This window comes from Schistocerca nitens, chromosome 2 (assembly GCF_023898315.1).
Source record: "Schistocerca nitens isolate TAMUIC-IGC-003100 chromosome 2, iqSchNite1.1, whole genome shotgun sequence".
NCBI classification, from domain to species: Eukaryota; Metazoa; Arthropoda; class Insecta; order Orthoptera; family Acrididae; genus Schistocerca; species Schistocerca nitens.
The window spans coordinates 34,269,681-34,282,781 of NC_064615.1; the positions used below are offsets into that span (position 1 = coordinate 34,269,681).

The following is a 13,101-nucleotide window of genomic DNA, read 5'->3' on the forward strand; positions in this document are numbered from 1 at the left end:
TGGGACCTGGATAAACTGAAAGAACCAGAGGTTGTAGAGAGTTTCAGGGCGAGCATAAGGGAACAATTGACAGGAATGGGGGAAAGAAATACAGTAGAAGAAGAATGGGTAGCTCTGAGGGATGAAGTAGTGAAAGCAGCAGACGATCAAGTAGGTAAAAAGACGAGGGCTAATAGAAATCCTTGGGTAACAGAAGAAATATTGAATTTAATTGAGGAACGGAGAAAATATAAAAATGCAGTAAATGAAGCAGGCAAAAAGGAATACAAACATCTCTGAGATCGACAGGAAGTGCAAAATGGTGAAGCAGGGATGGCTAGAGGACAAATGTAAGGATGTAGAGGCTTGTCTCACTAGGGGTAAGATAGATACTGCCTACAGGAAAATTAAAGAGACCTTTGGAGAGAAGAGAACCACTTGTATGAATATCAAGAGCTCAGATGGCAACCCAGTTCTAAGCAAAGAAGGGAAGGCAGAAAGGTGGAAGGAGTATATAGAGGGTTTATACAAGGGCGATGTACTTGAGGACAATATTATGGAAATGGAAGAGGATGTAGATGAAGATGAAATGGGAGATAAGATACTGTGTGAAGAGTTTGACAGAGCACTTAAAGACCTGGGTCAAAACAAGGCCCCGGGAGTAGACAACATTCCATTAGAACTACTGATGGCCTTGGGAGAGCCAGTCATGACAAAACTCTACCATCTGGTGAGCAAGATGTACGAGACAGGCGAAATACCCACAGACTTCAAGAAGAATATAATAATTCCAATCCCAAAGAAAGCAGGTGTTGACAGAAGTGAAAATTACCGAACTATCAGTTTAATAAGTCACAGCTGCAAAATACTAACGCGAATTCTTTACAGACGAATGGAAAAACTGGTAGAAGCGGACCTCGGGGAAGATCAGTTTGGATTCCGTAGAAATGTTGGAACACGTGAGGCAATACTGACCTTACGACTTATCTTAGAAGAAAGATTAAGAAAAGGCAAACCTACATTTCTAGCATTTGTAGACTTAGAGAAATGCTTTTGACAACGTTAACTGGAATACTCTCTTTCAAATTCTGAAGGTGGCAGGGGTAAAATACAAGGAGCGAAAGGCTATTTACAATTTGTACAGAAACCAGATGGCAGTTATAAGAGTCGAGGGGGCATGAAAGGGAAGCAGTGGTTGGGAAAGGAGTGAGACAGGGTTGTAGCCTCTCCCCGATGTTATTCAATCTGTATATTGAGCAAGCAGTAAAGGAAACAAAAGAAAAATTCGGAGTAGGTATTAAAATCCATGGAGAAGAAATAAAAACTTTGAGGTTCGCCGATGACATTGTAATTCTGTCAGAGACAGCAAAGGACTTGGAAGAGCAGTTGAACGGAATGGACAGTGTCTTGAAAGGAGGATATAAGATGAAACATCAACAAAAGCAAAACGAGTATAATGGAATGTAGTCAAATTAAATCGGGTGACGCTGGGGGGATTAGATTAGGAAATGAGACACTTAAAGTAGTAAAGGAGTTTTGCTATTTAGGGAGTAAAATAACTGATGATGGTCGAAGTAGAGAGGATATAAAATGTAGACTGGCAATGGCAAGGAAATCGTTTCTGAAGAAGAGAAATTTGTTAACATCGAGTATAGATTTAAGTGTCAGGAAGTCGTTTCTGAAAGTATTTGTATGGAGTGTAGCCATGTATGGAAGTGAAACATGGACGATAACCAGTTTGGACAAGAAGAGAATAGAAGCTTTCGAAATGTGGTGCTACAGAAGAATGCTGAAGATAAGGTGGGTAGATCATGTAACTAATGAGGAGGTATTGAATAGGATTGGGGAGAAGAGAAGTTTGTGGCACAACTTGACTAGAAGAAGGGATCGGTTGGCAGGACATGTTTTGAGGCATCAAGGGATCACAAATTTAGCATTGGAGGGCAGCGTGGAGGGTAAAAATCGTAGAGGGAGACCAAGAGATCAATACACTAAGCAGATTCAGAAGGATGTAGGTTGCAGTAGGTACTGGGAGATGAAGAAGCTTGCACAGGATAGAGTAGCATGGAGAGCTGCATCAAACCAGTCTCAGGACTGAAGACCACAACAACAACAACAACAACAACAACAACAATAGGACTCGCTACACAAAAATCAGAAAAACTGTGGAAATTGCACATTATCAGCCAACTGAACAACACCATAGCTGTCCAGTCCTCAAAGTGTCAAAAGAATTGTGGGTTTGCTGGTTACAGCAAAATAGGCACCTAGACAACATGAAATTCCTGTTAGTTTCCACAACATATATGCAAAACACAGCTACCATAGTTCCCTCTACAGCAATGGGAAAGGGATGGGAGTATGATTCTGAAACCATACCTTGGTTTGTGGAGAAGAGACTTACTTAGATTATGTGCACAATATTTTGCTATGTACTAATCACAATCAGTTCTTATTTTGCTATGATTTAAAACACATAACAGACTTCCATATTTGATTTTTTAAAGCCCACTGTCTCCTATCCAAGATAAGATTTTTTTAATTCTTATATGGTTTTAACATTTTGTGAGTCTTTATGGAACTGAGTCAATGATATTGTAAAATTAGCATATCACCTTAAGATGTGCAAATCCATTACATTAATTCAGTATAAATGGCGCATAATGCAATAACCAATGGTGATAGAAGAAGTTGTATTAGCAAAACATTGTGCTCACTTTATTTAGAAATAATAAATGCAATCATCAGGCCTAAAATTTATCAAACAATGGAAACTCCACATGGGAATATCAACAATGTAGGAAAAGACAGACTGCCACTTACCACAAAAAAGACAAGTTAATTTGCAGACAGGTACAACTAAAAGACACTTACACAAAGCTTTTGGCCACTACCTTCATCAGCAAAATGGTCACTGTGTGTGTGTGTGTGTGTGTGTGTGTGTGTGTGTGTGTGTGTGTGTGTGTGTGTTTTTTTTTCTCTTTTGTGATGAAGGCTATGGCCGAATGCATTAATCCTTGTTCCATAGATCACGAATATGACATTTCGTAATGATGTGGAACGTGCCACTTTAACATAAATTTTCTTTACACGAAATAACTACTTAATTTTTTTCAGTTACTACTTCATGTCTAAGAATTCATCTATTGAGTAGAAGGAGTTGTCATTCAGAAATTCTTTTAATTTGCTTTTAAATGTTGGTTGGCTATCTGTCAGACTTTTAATACTATTTGGCAAATGACCAAAGATTTTTGTGTCCACATAATTCACCCATTTCTGTGCAAATGTGCAGATGCAAATGCTTGACAAACAAATGCTTGGAATGTTTTGCTGGCAGTGTCATAGTCATACAATTAAATTATTTGCTAACATCTTAAAAATATTCAGTTTCTTTTATCTCTCTCATGTAAAAGTTCTCCGACTGAATGAATGAATGAATGAATGAAAGACTGTGAAAAGTGTTGAAAATGTCAAGGTAGAGAATGTTATTATCAATCACCTAACTTTTATCTTAAAATGAAATCTCATATCTAAGTTGCAGATAGAATTTAATCTCCATGATATTAAAACTGGACCTTTATCAGAATTTGACTTAAATTTTAACTTATTCTGCACAGTAATTTTCACTGTGGATTCACTGCACCGCGAACTGACAAGTATTACAATTAACCAAAATACACACATCAAAAAAAGTTTTGCATCACCTCGGTTCCAAGAGTTCCAGAACCTGTACAGAAAATTGGAATAGAGATCAACATAAACAACATTTCCGCCCTTTATACTGCTCATGAAAACCACACATTTCATGTTGTACAACCCTACAGCGAGACCTTCAGAGGTGGTGGTCCAGATTGTTGTACACACCGGTACCTCTAATACCCAGCAGCAGGTCCTCTTGCATTCATGCATGCCTTTATTCGTCGTGGCATACTATCCACAAGTTCATCAAGGCACTGTTGGTCTAGAGTGTCCCGTTTCTTAACAGCGATTCAGCGTAGATCCCTCAGAGTGGTTGGTGGGTCACATCGTCCATAAAAAGCTGTTTTCAATCCATCCCACGCCTGTCGATAGGGTTCATGTCTGGAGAACATGCTGGCCACTCTAGTCGAGTGATGTCGTTATCCTAAAGAAAGTCATTCAAAAGATGTGCACGATGGGGGCACGAATTGTCGTCCATGAAGATGAATGCCTTGCCAATATGCTGCCGGTATGGTTCCACTATTGTTCAGAAGATGGCAGTCACATATCGTACAGCCATTACGGCACCTTCCATGACCACCAGTGGCATACGTCAGCCCCACATAATGCCACCCCAAAACAGCAGGGAACCTCCACCTTGCTGCACTCGCTGGATAGTGCATCTAAGGTGTTCAGCCTGACCAGGTTGCCTCCAAACAAGTCTCTGACGATTTTCTGGTTGAAGGCATACGCAACATTCATCGGTGAAGAAAACGTGATGCCAATCCTGAGCGGTCCATTCGGCATGTTGTTGGGCCCAATTGTACAGCGCTGCATGGTGTCATGTTTGCAAAGACGGACCCTGCCATGGACGTCGGCAGTGAAGTAGCGCATCATGTAGCCTATTGCACACAATTTGAGTCATAACACAACATCCTGTCACTGCACGAAAAGCATTATTCAACATGGTGGCATTGCTGTCAAGGTTCCTCCGAGCCATAATCCATAGGTAGTGGTCATCCACTGGAGTAGCAGCCCTTGGGCGGCCTCAGCGAGGCATTTCATCGACAGTTCCTGTCACTCTGTATCTCCGACGTGCCCGAACAACATCACTTTGGTTCACTCCGAGACACCTGGACACTTTCCTTGTTGAGAGCCCTTCCTGGCACTAAGTAATAATGCAGGCACAATCTAACCGCAGAATTGACCGTCTAGGCGTGGTTGAACTACAGACAACAGGAGCCGTGTACCTCCTTCCTGGAGGAATGACTGGAACTGATCGGCTGTTGGACCCCCTCCACATAATAAGCGCTGCTCATGCATGGTGGTTTGCGTCTTTGGGTGGGTTTAGTGACATCTCTGAACATTCAAAGGGACTGTGTCTGTGATACAATGTCCACAGTAAACGTCTATCTTCAGGATTTCTAGGAACTGGGGTGATGAAAAACTTTTTTTGATGTGTGTATTTGTATCAACTTCTTCTTCAACATTAAAAACACATGTTAATAGTTGCAGTAACAAGCTGCACTTCAGTCTCTCCCAAATAAAGACATTATCGCAAAATGCCAATTTTTTCTTTGCTGTTTAAACGCAGTTGAGATCGATACTGAGTCAGACTGTGAAATAGTCTGGATAAAGCTGTCAATCAGACATGGATTGACCATTGTGTTAGGACGTTTTTATAGGCCACCAGAATCCGCAACAAACGTCGCAGATCGTTTCAGGGAAAGTCTTGAGTACATAGGAAGTAAATATCAAAATTATCCATTAGTTATACGTGGAGACTAATCATTGACTGAGAAAATTACACATTTATCACAGGGGGCAGAAGCAAAGATTCATGAGAAGTTTTTCTAGGAGCACTCTCAACATACAACCTTGAGCAGTTTGTTAGAAAACCAATTCGAGATGGGAACATATTAGATATCTTGGCGACAAACAGACCTGATCTTTTTGAGGAAGTTAATCTAGAAAACGGTATTAGTGACCATAATGTCGTTGTGGCTTCTATGTCAGTGGAAGTTGCAAAAAAAACCAAAGAAACAGCATAGAGTTTTCTTGTTTGGGAAAGCAAATAAAAGTGTCATTAAGGAATATCTTCATAGTCAGCTCCAAGCATTCACCGTGGGACACAAAGATATTGAGCATCTTTGGTCGTAATTTAAAGGTATTGTACACCAAGTGCTAAGAGAAGTATGTGCCTAGCAAAAATATAGGGGAGGGAAAGGACCCACCTAAGTATGACAAACATATTAGGAGGTTGCTGAGAAAGCAGAGAATATTGCACAGTTGTTTTAAACGTAGTGACTGCCCCACTGACAAACAGAAATTATGTGAAATAAAAGCAGCTGTCAGAACGACAATGAGAGATTCTTTTAACGAATTTGAAAGAAATATTTTATCTGCAGATTCTAAAAATAACCCCAAAAAATTTTGGTCATACATAAAATCTATGAACACTACAAACAATTCAATACCTTCTATTGCTGACAGTACGGGTAATATAACTGATGATGATAAACAGAAGGCCAAAATTCTAAACCTAGTTTTCAAAAACTCTTTTACGGTAGAGGACTGCAGCACCATTCCCCGTTTCAATCATCGAACAAATACAAGGATGACTGACATAGTGTTTAGTGTATTTGGGACTGTAAAACAGTTAAGATCCTTAGATGCCAGGAAGGCATCTGGCCCAGGCGGTATCCCCATAAGATTTTATGTTGACTATGCTACAAATATAGCACCAGTCTTATCCATCATCTATCAGAGATCATTGGAACAGCGGTAAGTTCCACAGGACTGGAAGAAGCCCCAGGTCATAGCAATCTATAAAAACTGTAGAAAATTGCATGCACATATGTTGTTGTGGTCTTCAGTCCTGAGACTGGTTTGATGCAGCTCTCCATGCTACTCTATCCTGTGCAAGCTTCTTCATCTCCCAGTACCTACTGCAACCTACATCCTTCTGTATCTGTTTAGTGTATGCATCTCTTGGTCTCTCTCTACGATTTTTACCCTCCACGCTGCCCTCCAATACCAAACTGGTGATCCCTTGATGCCTCAGAACATGTCCTACTAACTGATCCCTTCTTCTAGTCAAGTTGTGCCACGAACTTCTCTTCTCCCCAATCCTATTCAATACTTCCTCATTAGTTATGTGATCTACCCATCTAATCTTCAGCATTCTTCTGTAGCACCATATTTTGAAAGCTTCTATTCTGTTCTTGTCCAAACTAGTTATCGTCCATGTTTCACTTCCATACATGGCTACACTCCATACAAATACTTTCAGAAACGACTTCCTGACACTTAAATCTAAACTCAATGTTCACAAATTTCTCTTCTTCAGAAACGCTTTCCTTGCCATTGCCCGGGGGGGGGGGGGGGGGGGGGGCATGCACATAATTACCGGCCAATTTCACTGACATCGATTTGTAATAGAATCATGGAACATATTTTGTGATCAGACATAAGGACCTTTCTACACTCTGAGAAGCTCATCTGCAGAAACTAGCACAGTTTTAGGAAACAGCAGTCATACAAGACACAGCTGGCCCTCTTTGTGCATGATATACAACAGGCTCTAGATACCGGCTCCCAGGTTGATGCCACATTTCTCGACTTTCAAAAGGTGTTTGACTCAGTTCTGCACTGTAGCTTGCTCCAAAAAGTGCGAGCTTACAGTCTACCTGATGACATATGCTGTTGGATAGAAAATTTTCTAGCAGACAGGGAGAAATATGTCGTCCTGAACGGGGTGACTTCAACAGAAACAAGCCTAACTTTAGGTGTGCCCCAGGGCAGCGTAATAGGTCCACTGCTTTTTACGATTTACATAAACAATCTGGTTGACGGTATTGACAGCGGCATTAGACTGTTTGCTGATGATGCTGTAGTCTACAGGAAAGTAGTATCACACGAAAGTTGTGAACAAATCGATGAGGATTTGCAGAAAATAAATGTGTGGGGTAATGACTGGCAGTTATCTCTCAATATTATTAAGTGTAACCTACTGCAGATAACAAGGCAAAAATCCCCATTAATGTAGAAGTACAACATAAATACCCAGTCTTTGGAAACGGTAACATCCGTCAAGTATCTGGGTGTGACTATTCAAAATGATCTCAAATGGAACGATCAGATTACACAAGTAACAGGTAAGGCGAACTCTAGATTGTGGTTCATTGGTAGAATCCTGAAGCAATGCAGTCCTTCAACAAAGGAAATAGCTTACAATACGTTAGTTTGTCCAGTCTTAGAGTATTCTTCGTCTGTATGGGACCCTTACCAGATGGGTCAGATTGAAGAGATTGAGAAGAGAAGAGCAGCAAGATTACTGACTGGTACATTTAGTCATCGCAAGAGCGTTAAAAATCTCATAGAAAGTTTGAAGTGGGACACAGTTGCAAATAGAAGGCGCGCTAAACAGAAGGGGCTGCTCACTAAATTCCGAAATCCGATCTTCACCGAGGATATAGAGCATATATTATTACCACAAACTTTCAAATCGCACAATGATTACCATTCAAAGATACGGGAAATTAGAGCTCATACTGAGGCGTTCAGACAGTCATCTTTCCCCTCGCGCAATTCACAAGTGGAACAGAGGAGAGGGAAATATGACTTTCGCGCAAATTGTGCTCTCCGCCACACACCGCTTGGTGGCTAGTGGAGGATAGATGTAGATGTAGATATTTTCTACAGAAAGCATGAAACAGAGGGCAGGGTACTACAATACATAAACATTTAACATAAGCAATGAGTAACTTACCTGAGCCCGTCTATAAGTTGCCAGTTTATCAGAAGCTCCTTGTGAAAAAATTTCCATGTCACCATTGAGTATTATCCATGCTAACACTTGAACCAGTGGCTTGTGAGTGATTATAAGGAAAACTTGTGACAACAGGAATAATGAAACAACACTGCTTACATGGGGCTTCGTATCCTGCAGAAAGGGACAAAAAAGTGAAAACTTATCATCATTGAATATGTTTTCAGTTGTAATTTTCAACCATAATTAAACTAAAAATTTAACACACCAACCAGAAGGAACTGATATAATTATTTTTAGTCATTTTCTTCCTGTCAAATTAGTAATTTGGCAACTATGTAAAGTTTGGTGATATCTCAACATGCTTAATTTGTAGATGTCATATCACAGGGTACTAAAAAAGCTAAAAAAGGCCTGTAAACATATGTCCAAAAGCAAATTTTTATCGAAACATGAGTTGCCACTCATTCTTATACATCTTTCAGACATTCTTGTCAATGAATCACAAATTAATGCAAACAGGACAAATATTCCTGTAATGTGTGTGTACATTATCAGTCAATGTGGAAAACACTGATGCTCTAAAATTTTCCCAAAGCCAAAAATTTGAAGGGATCAAGATCAGTTGAACAGAGAGGTCATGCTACTGAACCTCTTTGACCAACCCACTCTCCATTAAATATTTGTGTTAAGTTCTGTCACTTGAGGCATACAAAATAAGGTGGGGCACCACTGTTCATAAACTTCATCCACTGTCTTTCTGCAAGAGAAACTTTCTCCAATAGCACAAGGGATTTTTTGTGCACAAGTTGGTGATAAACAGTGCATGTTAATTTGTCAGGGAAAGCAAATGGTCCTATGAATCTGTTACCAAAATTCCGGTGCACACACTGACACTAATGTGAGCCTGATGCCTTGTTCCCATGATTACTTGAGGAATTGCATCTGTTCACATATGAGCATTGTGGTAGCTTATTAATCAGCTGTGAGTGAGTCCTATGTCATCTGTAAATAATATGCAAGTTGTGAACTCCAGATCTTCAGCAGTCCGCCTTAGACTACAAAGGCAGAACTGCAATCTGACATGGTGCTCTTGTAGTCTGATATGTTTCATACAATGCAATTTATGTGTGTAAAGTAACTGCTTGCTCAGAATGTAGTTTATGCCTTCAGCAGCACCAGTCCTGCCACACATATTTCAGGATCATCATCTACTCATCGCACCACTAACTCTTCCATATTTGGGGTGTGAACTGTGTGATGTCTAATGTGATTCCTTGTTGTGTTGGCTATGATCCCACAACTGCAAGTTGCTGGAGCAGCTTGTTGAACCCCCCCTCCCCCTACAGATGGAATGCAGAAATAAGTATGTAGTTTGGCATACATGATACATACTGTAGATGAAATTTGTTGGCTAAGCCAGTACAATACCTTGCCCATCATTTATCACATGGAATAATAGCACTCAATTTCACTTTTTACATTATTCACACTTCACAGAATCACTTATTCTCATGCCAATGCAACCTCAGCCTTGAGTCTTCTATTTGTTTGGATCTATGTACAAGGGGTGTTCAGTAAGTAACACAACATTTATTTTTCTGTACCACTTTAGGTTCAAAAAATGCAGAATTGGCTGAGGGACATCAAGGAATATTCCCACTTCAGCCCCTATAGTTTCATGAAAATCTGATAGGGGACAGTGCTATATGTAGACTTCAAAACAGCATCTGTAATGACTGTGTGATCCACACAGAGAAATTTCTTTTGGCAGAAAACATGATAATGACAAACATTCATAGGCACTTGCAGTATGTTTACGGATATCTAGCACTGAACAAAAGCATCATGGTGAGTCTCGGGCGAGGCATCTGTCATCATCGCAACAAAGTTGCACAAACCTGTCCAATCTCCCATACGCCGGCCAGCTGCACACAGCTGCGATTCCCGCAATACTGGAATGCGCCGACACTCTCATTCGAGGCGATCAAAAGATCATAATCAAACACATTGCTGCATAACTGGATGACTCTGTAGGTAGGCCTCAAACAAGTCTGCGCACCCAAGTGGAGCTCACAAAACTTCATTGGACTGTTCCTCCTTATACACCAACACAGCCTGGATCTCACATCTTCCGATTTCTGTACATTTGACCCAATGAAGGATGCACTCCTCAGGAAGCAGTATGGTAATGGTGGGGAGGTCATTGACAAAGCAATATGTTGGCTCTGATGATGACCAGTAGAGTGATACCAAACAGGCATACAGGCCCTACCAGTACGCTGGCATAAGGCCGTCACATTAAACAGAAATTATTTGGAAAAATACGGCTTGTAGGTAAAAGATTGTGTAATAATATGGTGTACTGAAATCCTGAATAAAACCAACCTGCTTTCAAAGAGAAATGTGTTGCGTTACTTATTGCATGTCTCTTGCAGTCTCTGTGTTCCTCCAAACTGCTTGAGGTTTATCAACCATAACAAATTACACTTCTCAGATCTGTAAGCATTAATGTCAACAATGTCTAGTTTCCTCGCATAAATGTTTCAAAGTGAATTCTCAAAATGCTCACCTCAAGCTGTGAATGCCTCCTTCGTTTTGTTAGGGAATACACATATAATGGTATAAGTAGTTTATTCAGTAGATGATCAGTAAGGACTTGATTCAAGTCAGCAATATCCAAACATAAAATATCATTCAGATAATGCAAATGATCCAAATGTTCAGCAACAAGATCTGATAGACGATTCTGACTCTGATGACTGCAACAAAAAAAGTGGTAATCAATATAACTCAGGAAGAGAAAGATTTTAATGTACATAGTAAGCTTTGAGATTGCACTATACTTACTCAGCATCATTTCGAACACATATATCAAGCTCTAGGACGTGATTGCCAATGAACCAAACAAGGTTTGAAAAATATGGAGCAGCTGTTTTGTCTCGGATAAATTTGAGCATTGATCTGTCTTCTACCCTGTATACATTCAGTGTCAGTGTTCGTACTGCAATACGCACCATGCTCTCTGGGTGGTTGAAAAATTTTATTGCCTCAGTGTACAAAGGGAAATCATTTGTGTGCTGAAAGTGAGACAAAAAAAGAGATTAATAAAACACACACACACACACACACACACACACACACACACACACACACACACAAGGCCAAACATCTTCAGCTACACTTTTATAAGGCAGCTATTTGACACTATACAAAACCTGTTGTCAATGAAATATGATACGTGTCAAGACAACAACACTGAGTCATGCTGATTTAGGTTTCTCGCTGTTTTCCTACATCATTTCAGGCAATTTCCAGGATGTCCAAGATGTATCCTTCAATAAGGCCACAAATGACCACCTGCCCACTCCTCATTACTCATATGTATATATATGACATCTTTTTTACCCATTTATTAAGAGGACAAATCCTGTAGTTATAAATGTAAAAAGATACTTGGATGAATAAATTATTGCTACTACTAGACACCAGTTCTTTCATCCACTTAAACCAACACCTGTCAAACTACCAGAAACAAACAGAACATTGAGGGGCTGGTTGCATTCATAAGACGACAGACAAAGAGAGAAAAACTGATGATCTCATACACAGAAATTTATCCTTTCATCACAAACCCATTGAGACAAACTTAACAGTTAATTCCGCTGTTTCCTGGCTATGAAGAATTCTTTCATGCAAGGTTTACTGCAACATGAACCCCATTCACTTCCTGTACATCTTTATGGTGTGTTACAGGCCCACACTTTTAAAATCACACATATAGTTGGAAAATTTACAACTAACATTCAGCTATCATATATGTACAGCCCATACAACCAATATATGTGCCTGATAATTGAGCTGCACTTGTGCCTTGGAGGGTAAATGTGTAGCTATTACATACTATATAATTAAAAGGAAACAAAACAGCTGATCAGTACTTAAATTCAGGAGGCATATTTCTAAAAATTGCCAACAGATACAAAAAAAGAACAGAAAAGATCCTAGCTTACAAAACTGTCAGTTCTTTCCTCAGAAAGGAAAAGAAGGATAGATGGAGGGCAGTTGGAAAGGAGGGCAGATCACTTAATAGCCTGGAATTAAAGCAACCCACCTGTTCTATGGACCACGGGAGACAAAGCTCTAAGCTTCCCCAACCTTCAAATGTTTTCTCCCTGAGGAATTAACTAATCATTCCAAACAATAGTATAGTTGTAAATAGTCTTCACACGTACAGATTTTGTCAAATTTTCATTTTACCTTCTCACAGTCTCAAAGGAATGTCAGAGTATTCTGAATTAATAAAAATATTCAATCCAGTTCCCCACTGTGGCTCATTTCACATTCTTGTCTCCCCTTTTAACAATTCCCTTGATCCACATGATGTTTTGTTTGCAGTTACTGCTTCTTCATACAAACAACATATTTTTGTGTTTGTCTTACAAGCCCTTGATAAATAATTGTCCCTTCTGTTTGGATCCATACAATCTTCTTTTCTTTTATACAAAACTTATTGCTCAATTTGATCTGGTATGTCTCCCTCTTCTTAAATAAATTCTTGTAAACTTCATTTCTGTCTTCTTGCTCAAGAGCCTGTTTATTCTGAGCTTTGCACCTACTCTTACTCTTCATTTATGTGTCTATAATCACTTTTAATTCACAAACAATTCAGG

The 13,101-nt window shown here is 39.7% G+C and overlaps 1 protein-coding gene across 3 annotated transcripts in view; it reads right to left on the bottom strand.

Moving 5' to 3' along the window:
- Positions 1-13,101, bottom strand: part of LOC126235695 (protein CLEC16A homolog) — a 264,873-nt gene that overhangs the window by 216,845 nt on the left and 34,927 nt on the right. For all 3 annotated transcript variants that reach the window (XM_049944445.1, XM_049944444.1, XM_049944446.1), the window contains exons 5-7: positions 11,279-11,508; positions 11,001-11,190; positions 8,429-8,602 (exon numbers count right to left, since the gene is read on the bottom strand). In XM_049944445.1, coding sequence (XP_049800402.1) covers positions 8,429-8,602; positions 11,001-11,190; positions 11,279-11,508 — 594 coding nt within the window. The remainder of the gene's footprint in view (positions 1-8,428; positions 8,603-11,000; positions 11,191-11,278; positions 11,509-13,101) is intronic.